Source organism: Chiloscyllium plagiosum, unplaced genomic scaffold, assembly GCF_037043375.1.
Source record: "Chiloscyllium plagiosum isolate Xiang-an unplaced genomic scaffold, Cpla_swu_hap1 HiC_scaffold_25, whole genome shotgun sequence".
Classification (NCBI taxonomy): Eukaryota; Metazoa; Chordata; class Chondrichthyes; order Orectolobiformes; family Hemiscylliidae; genus Chiloscyllium; species Chiloscyllium plagiosum.
This window is the reverse complement of record NW_028270163.1, coordinates 51,644,697-51,670,575: the sequence shown is the minus strand read 5'-3', so window position 1 is coordinate 51,670,575 and position 25,879 is coordinate 51,644,697. Positions and strand designations below refer to the sequence as shown.

Genomic DNA, 25,879 nt, shown 5'->3' with positions numbered 1-25,879 from the left:
AAGTTTATAAGATGATCAGGGGAATAGATAGAGTAGACAGTCAGAGACTTTTTCCCCGGGTACAACAGAGTGTTACAAGGTGACATAAATTTAAGGTGAAGGGTGGAAGGTATCGGGGATGGGGGGTGGGGGGAGGGGGGATGTCAGGGGTAGGTTCTTTACCCAGAGAGTGGTGGGAGCATGGAATGCGCTGCCTGTGGGAGTGGCAGAGTCAGAATCATTGGTGACCTTTAAGGGGCAATTGGATATGTACATGGATAGGTACTTAAGCTAGGACAAATGTTCGGCACAACATTGTGGGCTGAAGGGTCTGTTCTGTGCTGTATTGTTCTATGTATGTTCTATAATGCACATGCACACAAAAAAAACAAGTAAAATACTGAAGCTTAACAATGTTACAACATTCTGAAACTATTAAAATTGCAATACTAACTGCTACAGTTGTTTGTGCAGTGTTCTGCAATTCTTGGTCCTTCTTTGTTCCACGTCCTGCAGATTGTGACTCCTGCGGTACCAATACCTTTATGGAATCTACCAAACACATTAATTGGAATAAAAGTAGTTAAGCAACATTTAAGATTCTGTTCCCCTGCCCTCAACCCAGGGTTAGAGTAACATCTAGACACATTAAAATTTGCCTATTTTTAGCTTATCTCAGCTTAGTTGGTGAGCAAAATAGTAAAGCTGGACACATCTCATGAGAGGTTCCACATCCTTATTACCATCTAGCCCTCCTGGAGAAGACAAGAAGTTTTTTAAACAAAAAGGAAAATACTACAGATACTGAAATTCTAAAGTCCTGAGGAAACTCCAGTCTGGCAGCATCTCTGGGGAGAGAAATGAGGTCAGGTTTTGAAGCTGACAAGATGTTTCTTAGGAACAAAAGGGAACTGGAAAAGGGAGTCTTTATGCAGTTCACAAGATGCAAGCTGAACAGATGGGAAAAGGTGCCCAAGACAAAGAGTAGGTCAGCTCAACAAAGTCCTCCTTACTGTAGAAATTGGAGAGCTGGCCCACAATCTACTGAAGCATTAGCCCAACAATCATTGTTCCAAACATCATCATTACCAAAAGAATGGCCCCCAGTTGCGTACATCTGAAGCAAGTTAACCTGGGTATCCCCAACATAGATTCTATACATCCAGGTCAAATGTGTGCAAGAAATCCTCTGGTGATTGCCACCTATTGCCCCACTTTTGGGTGTGTCACAAAGTTGGTGTGTAAATATTGTAAAATTGTAAATGAATTGAAAAGCAGTGCATGGTGCTTTCAAGCGACTGTGCTTGGAAGTTTGCAAGCCCCAAAAGTTGAAAAGTGTATCGAAAGACTTTTCAGTCAGCAGGCCCAAGCAGCATTTTTACCCAATTTAAATTCAGCCAATTAATTTAAAAATACACTTGGAAACTAAGGATTAATTGCATTTAAAAAGTTTGTTTTGACACCTGAAAACCAATCAAATAAGAATTTTAATGTGTCATGGCAGGGGGGATTTTGATGGCAAGCCATCTGAAGAGTAAATATCAAGCTTTCAAAGAAATCTTTAGTCCCTCTGAAAAGACCAGAGGTACCACAGTATTTCCAGCTCAAAATCCTCACAGAAGTAGCATTGGAAGAAAAGAGTTTGTGACATGATATCAGCAGTCCCCTCCTCCGACCTTTTATCTTAGCCTGCTTGGCACACCCTCCTCATTCCTGAAGAAGGGCTTATGCCCGAAACGTCGATCTCCTGCTCCTTGGATGCTGCCTGACCTGCTGCGCTTTTCCAGCAAAACATTTTTCAGCTCTGATCTCCATCATCTGCAGTCCTCACTTTCTCCTAGCACCTTTAAGTTGCCCTCACTTTATCTCCCTACGGCTGTGACCAGGTCACTTAGAGTACCTGAAACACATTTTCCCTTTCTAAGGCATACACATGGTTGGGAGAAACATTTAAGCACTACGTCCTAGCTTTCCAAGCGCTTTTTATTGGCCTTCCTGGTTACTAACACATCATCCAAGGCAACCTGTGGTGAACCTTGTAAAATGTTCTCTCAGCTGAGTTGGATAGAGGAGGATGTCCCCTTCCATTGGGACACCCTGTAACTCTCCACTTGCCACATTTTCTAATGACAAAGCCAGCTGTAACACCTGTTTGAAGTCCAGTTGTCTTCAGCTACTAGACCATTTTGCATGGTTATGTCATGAATCCCACTTACCAAATGGTCCTTCAGCATCTCATTCACAGTTAACTCAAAAATCATATACCTCTGCCAGTCGTCATAACCTTGTCAAAAATCACACTACAGATTTCAGACTCTTGAAGTGCCAAATAAAACTGATCACGTCTCAGAATTAAGAAGAGGCTCGAGATCCAAATATTCCTTAAATAAATCCATCAACTCTTGAAAGATTTTAGCATCTGGTGCCTCAGGGAAAGTTAGGCTCCCAATAACAAATAGCTGCAGGTCTGTAAGCAGTCAGAAGAATTACTCATCACTTTTCATTTTCCTCAATGTCATTTACCCAGACTTCACAAATAAAAGGCATGATGCCAGAAATGCTTATCCTAACTCAAAAAAAGTTCTCTTCAGGAGCGCATGGTTTTCTCTCACCACCATCAAAATAACTCTAGGGAGGCCAATACCCTGTTGCCAAGTCACCCTTTATTTACATGTGCACGGTACACAGACTCTGAACAGAGAGCTCAACCCAGTCCCTGGGAGTGAGGAGAATCCCCAAGACTGTTGTTTATGTGCGTCAGCCTGGGCCAATCAGGGAACTCTTGTTCAACGAGATTCTCCTGGTCCTTATTCCAGTAACTATAGCATCATAAACTGCTTCAGTACCTGAGTCATGTAAGTCCAAATGCAGCAAGGCCTGGACAATATTCAGGCTTGTGCTGACAAGTGGCAAACTGTATTTGCACTATGCAAGTGCCAGGCAATGGCCATTTCCCATAATAAAGAATGTAACCATCATCCTTTGATATTGATACTATTAATATCCTGGGGTTACTATTAACTAGAAATTAGCCATACCATCAAGACCTACACCAACAGGCCAAAGGCTAGGAATCCTGCAGCAAATAACACTTCCTATTTCCCCCAAAGTTCATCTACCAACGACAAGTCATGAGTGTAATGGAATATTCTCCATCACATGAGGTGAAGCTCTAACACTACAAGAAACTTGACACCATCCAGGTCTAAAGCAGCCTGCTTGTTAGGGACCACATCCACAAACAATCACTCCTTCACCACTTAAGCTCAGTAGCAGTAGTACAAGAGGTAATGTAGAAATTCACCAAGGCTCCTTAGGCAGAACCTTATAAACCTATGACTAATATTAATCCAGAAGACAAAGGGTAACCAATGCATAGGAACACTGCGATCCCCTCTAAGCCACTCACTATCCTGACTTGGAAACATGTTTCTCTAGTGTTGCAGGGTCAAAATACTGGAGCTCCTTCCCTAAAGGCATTGTGGGTCGACCTACATCAAACAGACTAAAGTAGTTCAAGGCAGCAGTTCACTGCTAGAACATCAACTGTTTACAATATAGATTAATGAGTGAGAAAGGAAGCAAATTTACTGTAGTCAAACTTGCACATGACAAAAATAGGTAGAAAGGCAAGCTGGGAGAGGGATAGAACAGTTTACAGAAAAATATTGATAGGTTAAGCAGGCGGGCAAGCTGTTGGCAAGTGGGGTATAACATGGGAGAACGTGAAGTTTCTCATTTTGGAAGGGAGAACAAAATACAGCATTACTTAATTGCCGCAAACCAGCAGAAAGCTGCACTGCAACACAAAAGGACTTGAGGGGACTTGTGCACAAAGCACAAACTTAACACACGGGTGCAGCAGGTAATTAGAAAAGCTAATGGAATGTTGGCCTTTATTTCAATAGAGTTGGAGTATAAGAATCAAGAAGTCTCACTGCAACAATACAAGATGCTGGTTAAACCTCTGCAATACAGAGAACCGTTTTGGTCCACATATTTAAAAAGGAAAGATATAATTTCATTGGAGGCAGTTCAGAGAAAGTTCACTGGGATGATCCCCACTATGAAGCGATCATCTATGAGCAAAAGATTAAGTAGGTTGGGACTCTCCTCTCGAGTTCAGAAGAATTAATGGTGATTTCATTGAAACAATTAGGATTCTTAAGGGGCTTGACTGGGTAAATACTGAGAATGTTTCCCCTCATGGCTAACTCTCCGACCAGAGCTCAGTCTCAGAATAAAGGGACACCAATTTAAGATGGAACTGAGGAGGTATTTCTTCTGAGGGTTGAAAGCCTTTGGAACACCTTGCCACAGAGTGTGTGGGGCAGTGTCCTGGTGTGTATTGAAGGCTGAGATTGCTAAATTATTGGACAGCAAGGAAAAAAAAAAAATCAAGGGTTAGACGAAAGGGCAGGAAAGTGGACGTCAGGAATGTCAGATCAGCCATGAATGGTGCAGTGGGCTCAAGGGGCCAAACAGCTTACTCATATTCCTTTTTCTTAGAACATAGAACAGTACAGCACAATATAGGCCCTTTGGTCCTTGATGTTGTGCCAGCCTTTTATCCTACTCTAAGATCAGATTACCCTATACGGGGGAACCTAGATTATCCAAACGAGATGGGCGGGCATTACTTAGTTTGGACAATCGACTATTCGGTTAATCGATTAAATGCCTTTCTTCTGGGACTCGGAGTTTTTAAAAAGTCTGCTCCCCACCAGTGAGTAAAAACCTACCTCTGACATCTCCCCTAAACCTAACTGTAATTACTTTAAAATTATGCCCCCTTGTGATAGGCAAATCTGCGATGGGAAAAAGTCTCTTGCTATTCAATCTATCTATGCACCTCATCATCTTGTACACCTGCCAATTCACCTTTCATCCTTCTTTGCTCCAACAAGAAAAGCACTAGCACCCACAACCTTGCTTCATAAGACACACCGTCCAGTCCAGGCAGCATTCTGGTAAATCTCCTCTGCACTCTCTCTAAAGCTTCCACATCTTTCCTATAAGGCAACCAGAACTGAACACAAATTCCAAGTGTGGTCTAACCAAGCCTCGTTCGAGCTACAACATAACCTTGTGACTCAAACTCAATACCCTTGCTAATGAAACCAAACACATCATAGGCCTTCTTAACAACCCTATCAACTTGGCTGGCAACTTTGAGGGATCTGTGGACATGGACCCAAAGATCCCTCTGTTCCTCCACACTGCCAAGATTCCTGCCTTTAACCTTGTATTCTGCATTCAACTTTGAACTACCAAAGTGAATGACTTCACGCTTTTCCAGGTTGAACTCCATCTGCCACTTATCAGCCCAGTTCTGTATCCTGTCAATGTCTCATTGCAACCAACCTCCACACTATCCACAACTCCACCAACCTTTGTGTCAACAGCAAACTTACTAACCGACCTTTCCACTTCCTGATCCAAGTCATTTTTTTTTTAAATCACAAAGAGCAGAGGTCCTAGAACCGATCCCTGTGGAACACCATTGGTCACCCAGCTCCAGCATGAATACTTTCCATCTACCACCACCCACTGTCTATGGCCAGCTAATTCTGTATCCAAACAGAAATGTTTCCCTGTATCCCATGCCTCCTTACTTTCTGAAGGAGTCTACCATGGGGAACCTTATCAAGCACCTTGCTAAAAATCCACGTACACCACACCCACTGCTCTATCTTCATCATGTTTTGTCACATCCTCAAAGAATTCAATAAGGTTGAGAGGCATGACCCGCCCCTCACAAAGCCATGCTTTCCAAGTAATCAAATTCTGTCTCAGATTCCTCTCCAAAACTGTGACTGGTCTGTAATTCCCAGGATTATCCCTATTCCCTTTCTTGAACAAGGGAATAACATTTGCCACCCTCCAATCATCTGGCACTACTCCAGTGGACAGTGGGGAAATATCATAGCCTATTGCTCAGCAATCTCTTCCCTTGTTTCCTGTAGTAACCTAGGGTATATCCTGTCTGGGCGAAAGGGAGGACTGCAGATGCTGGAGATTAGAGTCAGGAGTGTGGCAGGTCAGGCAGCATCTGAGGAGCAGGAAGAAAAAAAAAATTCTAAAAAAAAAAAAAATTTTTAATTCGACATTTCGGATGAAGGGCTTTTGCCTGAAACGTCGAGTTTCCTTCTCCTCAGATGATGCCTGACGCTGTACTTTTCCAGCACCACACTCTCAACTCTATCCTGTCTGGACCAGGGGATTTAATCTATCCTTATGTTTATCAAAGTTTTCAGCACACCCTCCTTCCTATCATTAACCAGATCTAGCAGATCAGCCTGTTTCACACTGATCTCAGAAACATTATGGTCCCTTTCAGTAGTGAACACTGAAGCAAAGTATTCATTAAGGATCTCCCCTATGACTCCTGGCACATGTTCCCTCCACTATCCATGATCAGCCCTACCCTCAGTCTGGCCATCCTCTTGTTCTCACCTGAGTAGAATGCCTTAGGGTCTTCCTTAATTCTACCCGCTAAATCATTTTCATGCCCCCTTCTAGCTCTCTTAAGTCCATTCTTCAGTTCCTTCCTGCCGATCTTGTAATCCTCTAAAGCCGTCTGATCCTTGCCTCCTCAACCTTAAAGCAAGCTTCCTTTTTTCTCTTGACGAGATGTTCCACATCCCTTATCACCCAAGGTTCTTTCAAACTACCATCCCTTCCTCGCGTCAGTGTAACAAACCTGTCCAGCACTATTGGGTGCTTGCTAAACAACCTCCACATTTCTGTTTTGCATTTCCCTGAGAAAATCTGTTCCCAAGTTAGGCCCCCCAGTTTCTGCCTAACAGCATTGTAATTTGCCCTCCCAAAATTAAATACTTTCCTATACTATCTACTCCTATCCCTCCCTAAGAGAATAGTAAAGGTCACGGAGTTGTGATCACTACCACCAAAATGTTCTCCCACCAAGAGATTTGACACATGGCATGGTTCATTGCCAAGCGCCAAATCCAATATGGCCTCCCCTCTAGTCAGCCAATGTACATATTGCGGCAGCTGACAAACTGCTCCATCCAAATTATTTGAATTAAGTAGGTTCCAATGAACATTAGGAAAGTTAAAGTCATCCATGACAACAACCCTGTTCTTCTACACATTTCCAAACTCTGCCTCCCAATCTGTTCCTCAGTGTCTTTATTGCTATTGGGGGGGCCTGTTAAAATCTCCTAATAAATGGACTGCCCCTTTTCGGTTTCTGACTTCCACCCATAAGAACTCTGCAGTCAAACCCTCTTCAACGATCTCCCTTTCTGCAGCTGCGATACTATCACTGATTACCAATGCCAGTCCTCCAAACCTTCTCCCCTATTCTTATGGTTTTATTACTCTCACCGCCACCTTCTCAAGGGCAACTAGGGTTGGGCAATAAACGGTCTAGTCAGTAATGAAAAAGAATGAAGCTTTGAACTCATTATAATGTTTCTGGCTTTCTACAAGTTAAATGACCTGTTGAGTGTTTCCAGCACTGTTTCAGAATTATCTGTAAATCTTTGATTATACAATTCTTTGCAGACTAAATCTGGCATTCAAATCTATGGAACAGCATACTCCTGTACTAAGGAGGTGAAATAGTAAACAGCATTCTCACCTGGGGATAACCTTGATGGTGTCATCTTTGAAGGAATGTTTTCATGCACATCTGGAACCTTGAGGGAATTCAAGACATCAAAAGGAGACAAAAACACCATGCACTGCATTCAAAATAGCTTGCAAATTATAGATATTTAAGATGCAATTAACTAAAAGATAAGCACTAAGAAGAATGTCAGTAGTCTCAGAACCTCTGATCTGACCAAATAAAAGCAAATTACTGCGGATGTTGGAATCTGAAACCAAAAGAGAAAATGCTGGAAAATCTGTTAGACTCGAAACGTCAGCTCTTTTCTCTCCTTACAGATGCTGCCAGACCTGCTGAGATTTTCCAGCATTTTCTGATCTGACCAAATTGTTTTCCTGTGTTCATCCAAGTACAATTCTTCCACTTTATAATACTTATGTGTTGATTATATCAAACTCAAACAATGTTTAGAAACTCATTTTTCAGAGCACTAAATATTTAAGAGGTTTATTTTTTGCACTTATTTCCAATCAGGCATTATTATAACGAGTTATGCTATTCTCAATTCACTTTGCTCTTCAACTCTTCTTTTGAATCATTCTACTTATTGGATAATCTTTGCAGTATTTTCCCCACAAGATGTATTTTAGATTATCCAAGAGCTTTGCTTCACGGAGTAGTTTGTAGATGGTTTGACAGTTAACTGTAACTGAATGAGATGTTCATTGTTCTTCTTTTAACTTCTCTTTACTCATCTCAAATGCAACTAAAACGGTTTTGTTTATGCTTCGGTACTAGTGTGTTATAGCCAGATATTGTTATTCTTTTTAGCTCATTGGACCAAAGGTATGGTGTTGATTCTTACATTGAATGAGAGTTATTCGCACTGTTGATCAGAGGGGTGTCAGGAAGATCATGCCATTGCAGCTGTACTGCTGCACAGTCGCAGGTTATTTGTCCATCTGGAAGAACTGGCTAGTGCATTGAGTATAGGAGTTGGGATTTCATTTTGAAGCTGTATGGGACATTGGTTAGGCTACTTTTGGAATACTGTGTTCAATTCTGGTTTCCCTTCTATAGGAAGGATGTTGTGAAACTTTAGAGTTCAGAACAGATTTACAAGGATGTTGCTAATGAGAATTTGAGCTACAGGGACAGGCTGAATTGACTGGGGCTATTTTTCCTAGAGTATCAGAAGCCGAGGGGTAACCTTATAAAGGTTTATAAAATCATGGGGGCACAGATAGGGTAAACAGACAAAATATTTTCCCGGGGGGGGGGGGAAACTGGAGGTCACCGGTTTAAGGTGAGAAGGGAAAGATTTAAAAGAGATTTAAGGGGCAACTTTGTCATGCTGAAGGTGGTGTATGTATGGAATGATCTGCTGCAGGAAGTGGAAGTGGCTGGTACAATTACAACATTTAAAAGGCATCTGGATGGGTATATGAATAGGAGGGATATGGCCCAAATGCTGACAAATGGGACTGGACTAATTTAGAATTTCCAGTCTGCATGAACTGGTCAGACCAAAGGGTCCGTTTCCCTGCTGCATTTTTAAGTCTTCAAGCATACTTAACTTTTTTTCAAATGTTGAAAGGAAAACGCCTTCGATTAGTATAAGGAAATGCACTCCTTTCAGTTCTGTTATACCTCAAATAACTAAGATTTTTGCTCCCCTCAACCATTCCTACACTTGGCAGTGTTCAAAGTGCAGTACAGTATTAACTAATGCAGTGCTAAGAAATTGATGCAAAGAAAATGCTTTTTAGTCAATGGATTACAGAGAGTTACATTTTCATCAGTCTAATCAATGTGGGAGCGGCTGGCGATTGGGCTAGTGTATCACATTCCCTTTTAGAAAGCCCAGTAAAGTCCTGTGCTCCTATACCAAATCAGTGTTTCATAAAAGGACAGCAAAAACTATGGTAGCTGAATTTTAATTAGCTTAAATCAACTCAGGAGCTCATGACAATCATTTTATGTAATAAAACTTTCTGATGTGGAATGATATAACTCCACAAAAACTATGCCTCACATACATATCGTCCCATTTATAGTAAATACTGTGGGACCTGCAATTTTGCTTTATTTGAAGTTTCTAGCAGGTGTTGTCCCTTACCACACCTCTTTTGACTTTACTCTGAAAATTAAGAAAAGGTGTACAAGTTAACCATGTTGATTCAAACAGAGAGAAAGCTACATTTACTGTAGAATCACAAGCGTTTAAGAGGAGTAAGCTTAATGCAGAATCCACAAATGTGGTCTGCAAACATGATTAATTACATCAAAAGTACATTCAAAATTTCAACCTACTCACATTATGAACAGGGGTTACTCGTTTCACTTTCAGCTCTCCTGTCTGGATGGCGGATTGGTCTTTCTCACTAGCCACTAATGTCGTATCAGAGATAGACTGATAACCAATTAACTGTGCACCTTGGACTGGAGGCCCATACTCAGGAGGGTGGTAAGGAGACTGCAAGGGAATGGCAGGTCGAATGGGCTCCCCAAGCTGCAAAGCATTAGTGATTAATCCAGTGGAATGATCCTTGGAAGGCAAATTATCAACAGATCCTTTAAAAAAAAAAAGATGTTATTTTAAAACAGTCTAGTATAAAAGATGGCCAGTGACCGTTTAAATGCACTACATTTGGAATATTTGTTAGAAATGGCAAAACGGTAAACTGTAATTCTCCCTAGTTTTTGAATGGAATATTCAAATAGTTCATCAGGAAAAATTATAATATGCAATATTGAGCCTTGTCATGGTCTTTCAAAACCAAATCTTTATCAGTGTCAGATATAGAGGATGGACATTTTCAGCAAAGTCACAGGTACAGATTGAAATGTATAGTCTTCATGAATCATCCAGACATCCTATATTAGGCTTAATAGTAACACTAATGTTTTAGTTTGAGCTTCCACATGAGGTTTTGTTAATGCTGGCAATCAGGGATGCCTGCTGCATTGGATTACTGGTCTAGATCCCCAAGTTAATCCATCAACAGCACAACAGTTGAGGAAATTTAAAAAAAAAAGTTTGTAATGAACGGTTCAGGCAAATTGCTCACAATGCCACCGAGTCTTGAACCACATCTTAATAATATAGGTTATTACTTTAGCTTCTGAGAAGACCACACTTGTTTTTGCTCTGGCTTGCTATTTCTGCATTTCAGAGAAGTTGAGAGTTATCTAGATTGTGAAATTAGATATTATTGTACAATTGCAAAATCAAAAGTCAAAATAAAAAAAAGTTTTAAATTAGGTCAAGTAACTTCAATAGTAAAAAGCAGAGAATCAACTTTTGTGAAACACACATCATGCTGCCTTAGGTCTCACACAAAAGAATTTGATCCACTGCAAATGAGTTCAAGTGATGAGCATATTTAGTTTTTATTTCACGGGGTAGAGGGCAGGTGGAATAAACAGAGCTGATGCTTCAGAGCAATGACCTTTCTTCAGAATGGAAAAAATTTAGAGGTGTTCCTTTTGAATTGCACCATTTTATACTTTAATCCTTGCTTCCCTTTGCCACTACTTCCAAGCTCTGTACTCGCCTTAAAAAGTTCACTGCATCTTTTTCCTATTTTATTACAAAACCGTTGACCTGAAATATCATCTCTTTCCACAACTGTTTGTTGCTAGTATTTTCCTATCATATCACCATTTTTAATTTATTCATGGGATGTAAGCATCACAGGCTAGACTAGCACTTATTGTCCAGAGGGTAGTTAAGAGTCAAACACATTGCTATGGATCTGGAGTCACGTGTAGGCCAGAACAGGTAAGGATGGCAGTCTCCTAAAAGGACTTAATGAAATGGGTTTTTCTAACAAATCAACCACAGTTTCATGGTTATCATTCTATAATTTTACTGAATTCTATTCAGCCATCTGCCATGGTGGAATTTGAATCTAGGTACCCATAAGTTTACCTGGATTAATTGTTTAGTAAATAATACCACTAGGCCAACATCTCCCCATTACTCAGAAGACAAGGGATCAGGTTGCAGAGTAGGGGGGGAAAAAAAATTGAGGCAGTCCTGGGATTCAAATTCAGAAGCTCCTCGTCAAAAACAATTACAGCAGTATCCCAGTAGGCATAGTTATTTATAAAAGAAAATCCAAGTTCCTCACCCAGCTAGACGGCACCATTTATAAACAAACATTATATTTTCACTTACTTCCTGGTTTCATCATTTTTTCTCCATTAGTGTCAGGTACAGGTGCAGAACCAAGAGGAAAGCAGCAAAATCCATTTTGTCCTTGGTCCAATATTTCTAACTTTTGTTCTGACTGCTTGACAATTTGATAATATTCAGACAGGTCTCAAGAAAGCAAAAAAGACAGACAATCCTTAAAAAAAAGGTCAAATACAAATTAAAACAACTTTAAATTGCATTAGAAGGCCCTAATAAAAACGTAGTAATGGACACAGGAGGAGCAATTTTTAAAATATTAATGTGATAAAGCATACAGCAAAACTAATGTAACCACAGACCACAATACTGGTGTCTTATTGAAAGAGAATCAGCAATTACCTGCATTCTTTCTGTGGCTGTATGTACAAGCAGATTCACCAAGTCGGATGAGCTCATTGGTGGATTCAGATCCTGCTCCATTCCAGGTAGTAGCAGAAGATGATGAACTAGGCCAGTTTAAAAAAAATCATTTTTGAAATGCGTGAAAAATCAGATTATAGTTTATAATTACATGCAAGTTTTGACAAACAGTTTAAAAAAAAAATTGGCCAAGCTCAAGAATGTTAATAGGCACAACTGCAAAGAAAAGGTTTTATTTCGATTATCACATATGTAGAACTCAAATTGTTCCCATCAATGTTTTGAAATGTTATCATCATGACAGTGTTACAACATAGGACTGCTTTGTAGTTAGTTTTAAATTCAGTTTCTCTTTCTCCCCCCTCTCCAAATTCTTTCATTCATCGGACGTGGGCACCATTGGCTCAGTCAGCTTTTATTACCCATCCCCAATTATCCTGAAGGTGGTTCAGCGAGCTGCCTTGTTGAACAGAAGTCATCTTTGGAATCAGTTTTGAACAAGAAAGCAGCACGAGTTTGACCCAGCACTAGAGATCACTCATAATAAACAAAGAACTAATGATGTCACAACAAAAAACAGAAATTGTTGGCAAAACTCAGCAGGCGAAAGCAGAGTTAATGTGGAGTCTGTTACTCCTCAGACTTTCAAGCACTAATAATGTCAGGATGGTGTATAGTTTGGGTGGGAACTTGAAGATATAGTTCTACCCCAAAGCTATTGCCTCACTTTTCCAGGTGGCAGAGTTTGCAGGTTTGGACTGCGACTTGGTGATTTGACTAACTACATTTTGCAGACGCTACATATTGCTGCCACTATGCAATAGAGAAGGGAGTAAATGTTGAATGTGGACAATAGGGTGCCAATCAAGCAATTTAGTCCTTGATGGCATGGAGTTAGACGATTGTTGTTGAAGCTGCACTCATTCACGCAGGTGGAGCGTGTGTTATGGACCAGACCAAACCTAACCTCCTCAAAAATATATTACGAAGCTGGATTAGACTGAGATTTTCTCTTTTTTTCAAAGAAAGAAAAAAGGGAAATTATAAAGCATTGTGTTCCAGATGTAATTCAATTAGTCAAATTACCAGCCTTGAAGAAAAACACTATTTTTATTATAGTGTAAGCATACTAAAAGAAAGAATTGGAACAACAACTCTGCTGGAAACTTAACAGAATATTAGATTATTTAACTAATAAACAGTAACTGTTCCAATACAGTACCATCCCATAAACACACCCTTGGCAGAGGCAAATTCAGTAAAATAGATTGTCTCACAGGCAATGTTTCTCCAGTCCAGGAGCAAAGACCATCAACAGAAAACTCTGGCAGAGTGAGCGGGAAAGAGAACACGGACGGGAGAGCAGCAGGAAATATACAGCAGCTTCCAAACCCCAACAGCTACTGAAAGTTAAACTAAAATCCTGGTTCTGTTGCTTTAATTGTTCCAACTTTAAAAAAAACAACCAAGGCCTCACAAGCTGTTTATTTTATTGGCTTGGAACAGACCACCCAATACCAGAGTCAACCTCCCTTCATAAAACAAAAATAAGGACAAAACAGATCTCTTAAAACCATAGTACCATCATAAGTGTATCCCAACATATTCATGACTTATGCCTTCTGGACAAAGTTACTTCCAGAAATCCCAGCCTCTGATGTAGTCACAGTATTTAGATGCATATTAGTGGTTCATGCGGTTTATTTTGATGGAAATTTTCTCTTGCAGCCAGATAACTATATATGCAATAATAAGGCCTGAGGCACCTTTTAACAACCATATTCAAAATCACTGTTCAAGAGGTACCATCTCCATTATTTTTGTTAAAAAATTAAAAACTTTGACAAAACACAGCAGTCAGTTTGGAAAATAGCCAACATCATTAAACTTAAAAGAATAACTGAGATAGGATTGTAGGCCAGAAGTCCTCCTGTCGCCCTTTCGCATAATGCTATAAAAATCTTTCACATCCAACTGAATAGGTAGGCTGGGGGAAGTTGTGCAGCCACATCAAGTCAGTCCTTTTAAATTATACAAGTGAGTTTATAAACATTAAAGGGGCCATGCATCTAAATAAATCACCTTTTTTTTTTACAAGAGGAGGGTCACCTTAATATGCAATTTACAAAACGATCCGACAACATAGCACTCACTTAGCACAGCATTTTAAGTGGCAGCGTAAGTTGCGTCCTCTTGCCTTGGAGCAGGATTTGAATTTGAGGTTTTGAACTATTCGAGAGAACACAACTGAGTCAAAGCTGATGAAGGGTCACTGGACCCAAAAAATATTAACTTATTCTCTCTATAGTCATTGCCAGACCTACTGAGATTTTCCAGAAATTTCTGTTTTTGTTTCAGACAAAGCAATTGTTGTACAAGCAAAACTTCTTGTACGGAAGTAATTAATTCAGGAAATAAAATATTACTTAGGTTCACTAAATTCAAAAAAAGATCCTACGCTTTTGATGAATGTGCTCCTGCATCAGGTACCGTCTCTTTGTATGAGTCCCTGAATTCTTCTTGAAGTACACTTCTTATTACAGATATTGCTTCATTAGACAGCAAATCAGGATCATCTATTTTAAAAATACAAGTATATTAGAGAAAAAAAAATTCAAACTAATTTTATTTACCAAAGTAAAAAGCAATTCTGTTTTTAAAAGTTCTTTCATCTTTTCCTCCTTGCCTCCTCAAAGGATTTGTCTTCATATAATAATCAGTCATAATTCAGTATGTCACGGGCGGCACGGTGGCACAGTGGTTAGCACTGCTGCCTCACAGCGCCAGAGACCCGGGTGCAATTCCCGCCTCAGGCGACTGACTGTGTGGAGTTTGCGTGGGTTTCCTCCGGGTGCTCCGGTTTCCTCCCACAGTCCAAAGATGTGCAGGTCAGGTGAATTGGCCATGCTAAATTGCCCATAGTGTTAGGTAAGGGGTAAATGTAGGGGTATGGGTGGGTTGCGCTTCGGCGGGGCGGTGTGGACTTGTTGGGCCAAAGGGCCTGTTTCCACACTGTAAGTAATCTAATCTAATCTAATGTCAATTGGTCACTATTCACGAGCCTTGAAAAGTTATCTGATTGTATGGAGAGTTATAGCGAAGGCCAATGCTTCCTCATCAAAAAAGGTACACCTCTTATGATTTAGTTAGTTAACTTACAGCAAGAACCAGGTCAAAAATTGTCCACTTCTTAAGCAAGACAGAGGCCAATTGTACCATCTCTCGTACAGTTTCAGCAGAGACCAGATACATCAGTGTAGTTTGAAGATCAGGATTTAATTTCCTGACGTGATAGTATGTGCAGGTCCGTGCTTTTGTGGCAGTGCTGTGTGTAAAATAAAAAAAAAGGAGGAAAAGGAGAAGAGAAAGAGAGCGTGCTGATGAGTCCACAATAAATAGAGCCCAAAGCATGCAGGAGAGGAAAAAGGACACTTCAGCAGACAAGAGGAGGAGGAGTAAAAATGGTCAGCCTGGGAGAATCCTGGAAATCATTAGTGGTTGACAATGGGATGCTTGTGGTAGCAGACCATGTGATGACAAAGCCTGCTCCATGGGGGTTGGGTAAGGACATGGGAGAAGGTGCTCAAGCCTTAAACTTGTTCAATTTGATACAAAGTCCAAAAGGCTGCAGGGTTGCCAAGTGGAAAGTGAGGTGCTGTTTTTCCAGCTTGTGCTGAGCTTTGCCTCATCAAGCCTGAGACAGGTGCTGCCAAGGGATCGTGCTGCTGCATTGAAGTGGCAAGCAACTGGAAGCTTGGGGTAATTTCTGCAGACAAAGTATATATTCTACAAAACGGTCATTCTGTCTGCGCTGTCTCCCCAGCATAGCAGAGAAACTGAACAGCAAATACAGTAGACTAGATTGAAGTGCAGGTAAGGTGCTGCTTCATCTGGAAAGTGTGCCTCAGGCTTTGGACAGTGAAGAGGGTGGAAGTAAATGGACAAGTGTTACACCTTCTGCATTGCAAGGGAAGGTGCATGGGAGCGTGTGGACGTGTTGGGAGTGGAGGAAGAGTGAACCAAGGTGTCCCAGAGTGAATGATCCTGTAGTAGGCAGACAAGGGAGGGGAATGAATGGTGGCATTCTGCTTGACATGGCAGAAATTGCCATTAATGATCTTTGGAGTGGATGCTGTTGAGATTGTAGGAAAGGACAAAGAGAACCCCATCAGCAGTTGAAGGAGAGATACAGTTAGGGCCAAGGTTCTGCATTGTTTGGACATAGCTGAGGGCCCTATCAATCACAGTGGTGAGGAAACCTCAGTTGAGGAAGAAGGTTGACCTTTTGGTGGCCCCCTTGTTGAAGTTTGCATCATCAGAACAGACAGAATCATAAACAGAGTTGATCCAACTTGTCCATGCCAACCAGATATCCTAAATCAACCTAGTCACATCTGCCAGCATTTGGCCCATATCCTTCCAAGCCCTTCCTATTATTTTAAATGTTGTAATTATACCAGCCACCTCCACTTCCTCTGGCAGCTCATTTGATACATGCAGCACTGCGTGAAAAAAAGTTGCCCCTTGGGTGTCTTTCAAATCTTTCCACTATGGCTTTCAATTTTGGACTCCCCACCCAGTGGAAAAGACCTAGCCTATTTACTCTAACCATGCTCCTCATGATTTCATGAGCCTCTAAAAAGGTCACCCCCACTCCCCACCTCTGATGCTGCAGGGAATACAGCACCAGCCTATTCAGCCTCTTAGTATAGCTGAAACCCTCCAAACCTGGCAATATCCTTGTTAATCTTTTCTAATCCTTTCAAGTATCAAAAAAATCCTTTCTATAGTAGGGAGATCAGAATTGCATGCTGTATTCCAAAAGTAGCCCTACCAATGTCCTGTATAGCTGCAACATGACCTCCCAGCTCCTATACTCAATGGTCTGACCGGTAAAAGGAAAGCATGCCAAATGCCTTCTTCACTGTCCTGTCCTATATCTATCTGTGACTTCATTTTCAACAAACTATGAACCTTCAAAGTTTGTGCGAAGATTTGTAGCTCGGGTGCTCGTTGTTGTGGTTCTGTTCGCCGAGCTGCAAGTTTTTGTTGCAAACGTTTTGTCCCCTGGCTAGGCGACATCCTCAGTGCTTGGGAGCCTCCTGCGAAGCGCTTCTTTGATGTTTCCTCTGGTATTTATAGTAGTCTGTCCCTGCCGCTTCCGGTTGTCAGTTTCAGCTGTCCGCTGTAGTGGTTGGTATATTGGGTCCAGGTCGATGTGTTTGTTGATGGAGTTTGTGGATGAATGCCATGCCTCTAGGAATTCCCTGGCTGTTCTCTGTCTGGCTTGCCCTATGATAGTAGTGTTGTCCCAGTCGAATTCATGTTGCTTGTTGTCTGCGTGTGTGGCTACTAAGGATAGCTGGTCGTGTCGTTTCGTGGCTAGTTGATGTTCATGTATGCGGATTATTAGCTGTCTTCCTGTTTGTCCTATATAGTGTTTTGTGTAGTCCTTGCATGGTATTTTGTACACTACATTCGTTTTGCTCATGTTGGGTATCGGGTCCTTCGTTCTGGTGAGTTGTTGTCTGAGCGTGGCTGTTGGTTTGTGTGCCGTTATGAGTCCTAGGGGTCGCAGTAGTCTGGCAGTCAGCAGTCAGCAGTCTGGCTGGATAGAAAAGCACTAGTGGTAGGGGACTCAATAGTTAGACGGATTGACAGGATATTTTGTAATCAGAAACGGGACTCCTGGAAATATGTTGCCTCCCCGGTGCCAGGGTCCAGGATGTTGCCAAATCAGGTTTACAAGATTCTTAAAGGAGAGGGTGAGCAGCCAGAAATCGCTGTACGCGTTGGCACCAATGATATAGCCAGGAAAGGGATTGAGGATCTGAGAAGTGACTACAGAGAGTTAGGTTGGAAACTGAAGAGCAGGACAAGTAGAGTAGTGATCTCAGGTTTGCTCCCGGTGCCATAAGATAGTGAGGTGAGGAACAGGCAGCAAGTACAGTTTAACACATGGCTGCGCAGCTGGTGCAGGGGGGAGGGCTTCAGATACTTAAGACCATTGGGATGCCTTCTGGGGAAGGTGGGACCCGTACATGAAGGACGGGTTGCACCTGAACTGGAGGGGCACAAATTTCCTGGGTAGGAGATTTGCTCGTGTGGTTAATGAGGGTTTAAACTAGTTTGGCAGGGGGGTAGGAACCAGAGCTAAACATCGGAGAGGGGGGTAGTTGTAGATGGGGCAGTGACAGGATGTGGTGAATCTATCAGGGAGGTTTCTCATGTGATGAAACAAAGAGACCGATTAAATTGTGTCTACTTTAAAACGCAAAGAGCGTCAGAAATAAGAGTGATGAACTTAAGAGCATAAATCAGTACTTGGGACTATGATGTTGTGGCCATAATGGAGACGTGGGTTTCACACAACCAGGAATGGTTGCTAGATATTCCAGGGCTTAGAACATTTAAAAAGAACAGGGATAGGGGAAAAAAAAAAAAAAGAGGAGGGGGTGTAGAATTGCTAATCAGGGAGTGTGTCACAACTACAGAAAGGGAGGTTGTCGAGGAAGTCATATGGGTGGAAGTTACGATCAACAAGGAAACAGCCACTTCATTGGGGTTTTCTACAGACCCCCTAATAGCAGTACGGAGATCGAAGAACTCATAGGCCAGCAGATTTTGGAAAAATGCAGATGTAGCAGGGTTGCTGTTATGGGTGACTTCAATATTGATTGGAACCTCCTTAGTGCAGATGGTTTGGATAGCGCTGTTCTTGTAAGGTGTATTCAGGAGGGTTCCCTTACTCAGGATGTAGACAGGCCAATGAGGGGACAGGCCATTTTGGATTTGGTACTCGGCAATGAGCCAGGCAAGAAGGGCCAAGATTAAAAGGAGCCTTGGATAACAAGAACTGAGGAGCTTCTCGTCAAAAGGAAGAAGGCAGCTTACGTAAGGTGGAGGAAACAAGGATCTAACAAAGCTTTGGAGGATTACAGGCTTACTAGAAAGGACCTCAAAATGGATTGAGGAGAGCTAGGAGAGGACACAAAAAAAGGCTCAGAAGGATTAGGGAGAATTTAAAGGCATTTTACTCATACGTGAGGAATAAGAGAGCGATCAGAGATAAGGTAGAGCCGGTCAGGGATAGCGTAGGGAACTTGTGTGTGGGAGTAAAAGCAGATAGGGGAAGCCTTAAATTAGTTGTTTGCTTCAGTTTTTTACTAAGGAAAGGGACCTTGTTGTGAATGAGAATTTTGAGGAGCAGGAAAACAGGCTTGAACAGATCAAGATTGAGGAAGTTGATGTGCTGGAAACTTTGGTAAACAGTAAGATTGTAAGTCTCCAGGGTCAGACCAGATTTATTGCAGGCTGCACCGGGAAGCAAGAAAGGAGGTTGCTAAGCTGCTGGCGAAGAACTTTGTTTCCTCACTCTCCACAGGAGTGTAGCGGAGGATTGGAAATAGGTGAGTGTTGTTCCTTTTTCAAGAAGGATAATAGGGAAATCCCTGGCAATTACAGACCAGTCAGTCTTATGTCTGTGGTCAGCAAAGTTTTGGAAAGAATTCTGAGGGATAGGATTTATGATTATTTGGAAAAGCATAGCATGATTAAAAGCAGTCAGCATGGCTTTGAGGGGGCAGGTCATGCCTCACAAATCTTATGAAGGAGGTGACGAGACAGGTTGACAAAGGTTTGGCAGAGGATGTGGTGTACATGGACTTCAGCAAGACATTTCACAAGGTTCCCCATGGTAGGCTCATTCATAAAGTCAGGAGATATGGGATACAGGGAGATTTGGCTATCTGGATTCAGAATTGGTTGGCTGACAGAAGGCAGAGAGTGGTTGTAGATGGAAAGTATTCTGCCTTGAGGTCAGTGGCGAGTGGTGTCCCACAGGGCTCTGTTCTTGGGCCTCTGCTCTTTGTAGTTTTTATAAATGACTATGACGAGGAGGTTGAGGGGTGGGTTAGTAAATTTGCAGATGACACAAAGATTGGAAGTGCTATTGATAGTATCGAGGGTTGTTGCAGGCTGCAACTCGACATTGACAGGATGCAGAGCTGGGTTGAGATATGGCAGATGGAGTTCAAACTAGATAAATGTGAAGTGACGCCTTTTGGAAAGTCAAACCCGAATGCTGAATGTAGGATTAAAGACAGGGTTCTTGACAGTGTGGTGGAACAGCAGGATCTTGGCTTTCAAGTGCACAGATCCCTCAAAGTTGCCACCCAAGTGGATAGCGTTGTTAAGAAAGCATATGGTGTTTTGGCTTTCATTAACAGGGGGATTGAGTTTAAGAGTCACAAGGTTTTGCTGCAGCTCTACAAAACCCTGGTAAGACCACACTTAGAATATTGTGTCAACTTCTGGTCACTCTATTACAGGAAAGATGCAGAGGCTTTGGAAAGGGTGCAAAGGTTTATCAGGATTCTGCCTGGATTGGAAGGCTTGTCTTTCGAAGAGAGGTTGACTAAGCTCAGACTTTTCTCTCTGGAGAAGAGGAGGAAGAGAGGTGCCCTGATCGAGGTGTACAAGGTATGAGAGGCATGGGTAGAATCGATAGCCAAACTCTTTTCCCCAGGAAAAGAATGACTAGCACGAGGGGTCATAGTTTTAAGATATTAGGAGAAAGGTATAGAGACGACGTCAGAGGCAGGTTCTTTACACAGAGTTGTGAACGCATGAAATGCGTTGCCAACGGTGGTTGAAGCAGAGTCATTTGGGACATTTAAGTGACTGCTGGACATGCACATGGACAGCAGTGAATTGAAGGATGTGTAGGTAGGTTATTTTATTTTATATTAGGATTAATCCTCGGTACAACATCATGGGCTGAAGGGCCTGTTCTGTGCTATCCATTTCTATGTCCTATGTTCTTTCTAGGAAACAGGGTGTGAGGATGTACAGTCAAAGTAAATATGGGAGTAAATATAGTGGATATTGATGACCAGCCTATCCCCAGAAATGGAAACAGATGTCAAAGAGGAGGAGAAGGGAGAAATCAGATGGACCAGGTAAAGCTGACAGCAGAGTAGAAAACAAAATAGATAATTTTCTCTAATCCCAGAGAGGGAGGCAGCATGGATGATGTCATTGATATACTGGAGGAAGGTGTTGGAATGGGCCAGAGAAGGACTGGAGGGAGGAATGTGGAGTACATGAAACAAAGAGACAGGCATTATTAAGGCCTATGAAGGTACCCATGCCACACCACTTTGATCTGAAGGAAATGGAAGGAGTTAAAAGAGCACTTCAGCACAGTTTGCACAATCTAAGTTTTGTTTTATTTGCAATTCTGAGACATGGACATTGCTGACTGTGTCATCCTCAATTACCCTAAAAGTTGTGGTGAGTTTTTTTGAACCTCTGCAATGCATGTGTAGGGATGTTTCCTGTAAGTACTAAGGCCAAAGTTCAAGTTCACATTTAATTTAAGTTGTGTCATAAAAAAAGTGGGTTATGATCAATGAATAAAACAATTTTCAAAGGCTAGTCAACTAGACAGCTCTTCATTCTGCTGAGTTTATTAAAATCACAACTACTCACCGTGCTGGGAGGAAGCATCGCTTATCTGTTCTGTGAGATATTCTAACAAACCATCAAAGATTTCTAACAAATTCCGTATATTTTCTTGGTCACTCTGAATAATATTCTCTCCTAAGCAAGAGGAAACAAAAAAGCATCAATTTACACAAATGCTTTGACAAATTACTTTTTTCTGTTACCCTAAATTTATGCCCATATTTCTAATACAGTAGCGCCTCGACTTACGAACTTAATCCGTTCTGGCTCCCGGTTTGCGAACCGAAAAGTTGGCGAACTGAATCAATTTTTCCCATTGTTCGAAATGCTTGGACGTAGCAACGAACGCTGTTCACAGTGCACGCGCCAAAGACGAACTGAATGAGATCACGCGTTCAAGTGCGTAGCAAAGCAGAACAATGAAACCACGTGGTCACACACTGGCTTTTTGCATTTGTACCTTGAATTTCACACATACGTTGAAACAAAATTTTACGTACAATTCTGTTCGTAAACTGATTTGTTCGTGAACGGGGTTGTTCGTATGTCGAGGTGCTACTGTACTTTGATGCAACCGAGGACAGAACGTTGCATGATCGTTTGTTTCAAATTGTTGCCAATGTTAATTTAAAAAAAGGCAGCCTGACAATCAGAAAGCAAATTCTGAACACAGCACCTCGTGAACAATAGATAAATAATCCATTGTCTGTATTCAACTAAACGTTGTGCGAACATTTTCCTCCCCACCCCCAGATTGTGTTTTCCATCGAGGTTCAAGCTTTATTTATTACTGACCAGTTATATGCGACAAGCTGATTTGCAAGTAGTCCAAAGCCAATGAATCTATCACTGCCTGTACGTTATGGACATCATCTTCCTGACTTTTGGGAGTAGCTATGTAATCTGTAATAGATTTTAAAAGTTACATGTTACAACTTCTCATTGAATACATTGCACAGCATAATAGAACTTTGAAAATCACTGTAGTACTAAACAGGATTTCACCCGAAACATCAATTCGCCTGCTCCTCGGATGCTACCTGACCTTTTCCAGCACTACACTCTCAATTTAGGATTTATTACAAATGAATTATTAATTGTGACTCACTTACCTGGGACCTTTTCACCAAGAATGGCTTCATAAAGGGCAATAAATACACCTGCATCACACTCACAAAGCTTTGTCACCCTCTGATTAATATGGCACTTGTGAAGAAGATTATTGGCAATAGTAATCCAATCTAGAATAAAGGATCAAAGTACCAAAGTTAGTGTACCCCACAAAATTTGTGTTAAGCAGTGAGACAATTAAAGTAAATAACAAAATGGCATGTATAATCTTCCACAGAAGATGAAGCTCATTGAACCAGGAGTACTTTTAAAAAAAACTGTAATGACACTTAACAGGCCAGGAGAGAGAGAGAGAGAGAACGAAAGAACGAAAGTCTGTTGGACTTCGAAGAGTGAGGTGACTTGATTGAAATATAAAATCCTGTGGCGCCTTGACAGGGCGGATGTTTGCTTTTGAGAGAGAATCTAAAACTAGGGATCACCAGTAGAGAGGAGGCGAAACTTTCTCTTCAAGGGTCATTGGAAGTTTCCTCCAAAGAGGAGGGAACAGAAACTTTGTTTAACTTTAAAAGGCTGGGATGGATAGATTCTTATTAAGCAAGGTGGTAAAAGTGGGAATGTGGAATTGATGTTCTAATCAGATTAGCGATGACCTCATTATATGATTGAGCAGGTCCAAAGGAACTGAACTGCCTAATCCTGCTTCCAATTGCAGTTCAAAAGTTCAAAATGACTGATATCCTTTGAAGCACATGTTTACATTTCCCCACTGTTGCTTTAAGAAACAGTACGTCATTGTAAAATGTTTACATCAACAATAAAGAATATATAAAATTAGATTTGTTAAGATGCACTATGACCAATTTTAAACAATTCAGTGATGGGATGTGGGGTTTGCTAGCTGGTCGAGCATATATTGTCCAACCTTCATTGTTCTTGAGAAGGTAGTGAGCCACATTGAACCACTGCAGTCCACCTAGTGTAGGTACCCCACAATTCCAATAGGGAGGAGATTCCACGTTAAATTTTCTACATAGCTTTAGCTAGTCAAAAGTACCTAAGTGGCTTACTAGCATAAAAATCTATAAACTTTAGCCAACACACCAAACCAGTGATCTTGTGTTATTTGCAATTAAAATGAAAAAGACCAGCTGTCAGGGTGCATCTAAGGGGTAAAAACAATAACTGCAGATGCTGGAAACCAGATTCTGGATCAGTGGTGCCGGAAGAGCAGAGCAATTCAGGCAGCATCCAAGGAGCAGCGAAATCGACATTTCGGGCAAAAGCCCTTCATCAGGAATAAAGGCAGAGAGCCTGAAGCGTGGAGAGATAAGCTAGGGGAGGGGAGAGAGTAGCATAGAGTACAATGGGTGAGTGGGGGAGGAGATGAAGGCGATAGGTCAGGGAGGAGAGGATAGGTGGAAAAGGAGTTAGACAGGTCGGACAAGTCTGGACAAGTCAAGGGGACAGTGCGAAGCTGGAAGTTTGAAACTAGGATGAGGTGGGGGAAGGGGAAATGAGGAAGCTGTTGAAGTCCACATTGATGCCCTGGGGTTGAAGTGTTCCGAGGCAGAAGATGAGGAGTTCTTCCTCCAGGCGTCTGGTGGTGAGGGAGCGGCAGTGAAGGAGGCCCAGGGACCTCCATGTCCTTGGAGGAGTGGGAGGGGAGTTGAAATGTTGGGCTACGGGGCGGTGTGGTTAATTGGTGCGGGTGTCTCGGAGATGTTCCCTAAAGCGCTGTGCTAGGAGGTGCCCAGTCTCCCCAATGCATCGGGAGCAACGGATACAATAAATGATATTGGTGGATGTGCAGGTAAAACTTTGATGGATGTGGAAGGCTCCTTTAGGGCCTTGGATAGAGGTGAGGGAGGAGGTGTGGGCACAGGTTTTACAGTTCCTGCGGTGGCAGGGGAAAGTGCCAGGATGAGAGGGTGGGTCATGGGGGGGCGTGGACCTGACCAGGTAGTCACGGAGGGAACAGTCTTCACGGAAGGCGGAAAAGGGGTGGGGAGGGAAATATATCCCTGGTGGTGGGGTCTTTTTGGAGGTGGCGGAAATGTCAGCGGATGATTTGGTTTATGCGAAGGTTGGTAGGGTGGAAGGTGAGCACCAGGGGCGTCTGTCCTTGTTACGATTGGATGGGTGGGGTCTGAGGGCGGAGGTGCAGGATGTGGACGAGATGCGTTGGAGGGCATCTTTAACCACGTGGGAAGGGAAATTGTGGTCTCTAAAAGGAGGAGGCCATCTGGTGTGTTCTATGGTGGAACTGGTCCTCCTGGGACCTCAAGGGTGCATCTAAGCCCAAAACACTGACAAGAGAAAATTGGCTGAAAATTGCTCTAGAACTATAGCAGGATTCTAAACTCAAAACTACCAGATTATGGAAGTCAGGTCTATGTTGGACTCAAATAAACAATCTTCCAATAGCAGACTCAACAACTTGAATCAGTGAAATTTAGACCACATTCACCTTATCCTAACTATTCCCAGTCAAATACAGGAAGTTTACTTAAAATGAGGAACACAAAAAACTGTTAGGTCTATTCAAATCAATATCTAAAGCCAAGTTAGTCATCATTTCCTCCTCATACTCTTATGCGAGAGTTCCTTACTTACTCCAAATTAGCAATTTCACCTTCACCGTAGGCAATGGTGTCTTGGACAGTTGCCTCCACAAAATAACATTCCATCACTTCATCCAAATTAATCTATTGAATCTGAACTGCTTCCAACATTAGCACGTTCTTCCTTAGATTACAGTGCCCAAAACTGTTCAATATTCCAAAATGTGGTTTGACCAGAGGCTTATACAGCCTCCGGAGTACATGCCTGTTCTGGTATTCTAGCCTTCTCTAAATGAATGCTAACATTGCATTTACCTAACTGCCACTGAACCTGCATGTTAAAGTTAGGAGTCCTAGTTAAGGATTTTTTCAAGTCCCTTTGTGCTTCAGATTTCCCAAACCTTTCCCGATTTAGGGAATACTCTTCCTTCCAAAATGTATAATCTCACATTTTCCCATATTATATTCCATTTTCCACTTTTTTACCCACTGTCCTAGCTTAAAATCCTTATGCAGTCTTCCCACTTCCTCATCGCTACCTGTCCCTCCCACCTTTGGGTCACTTGCAAACTTAGCAACAATGCACTCAACTCCTTTGTCCACATCATTAATGTATAACATGAATAGTTATGGTCCCAACATTGACCCTGGCGGAAC

General features: G+C 41.9%; 1 protein-coding gene across 2 annotated transcripts in view; it reads right to left on the bottom strand.

Moving 5' to 3' along the window:
* LOC122562267 (centrosomal protein of 95 kDa-like) overlaps nt 1-25,879 on the bottom strand; it is a 61,565-nt gene that overhangs the window by 28,297 nt on the left and 7,389 nt on the right. The window contains exons 2-11 of one of the 2 annotated variants that reach the window (XM_088000729.1): nt 22,700-22,828; nt 22,383-22,490; nt 21,612-21,722; nt 14,578-14,695; nt 12,099-12,205; nt 11,742-11,885; nt 9,876-10,132; nt 9,678-9,698; nt 7,589-7,646; nt 434-531 (exon numbers count right to left, since the gene is read on the bottom strand). In XM_088000729.1, the coding sequence (XP_087856855.1) occupies nt 434-531; nt 7,589-7,646; nt 9,678-9,698; nt 9,876-10,132; nt 11,742-11,885; nt 12,099-12,205; nt 14,578-14,695; nt 21,612-21,722; nt 22,383-22,490; nt 22,700-22,828 (1,151 nt within the window). The remainder of the gene's footprint in view (nt 1-433; nt 532-7,588; nt 7,647-9,677; nt 9,699-9,875; nt 10,133-11,741; nt 11,886-12,098; nt 12,206-14,577; nt 14,696-21,611; nt 21,723-22,382; nt 22,491-22,699; nt 22,829-25,879) is intronic. The other variant, XM_043715040.2, reaches the window with a different exon arrangement.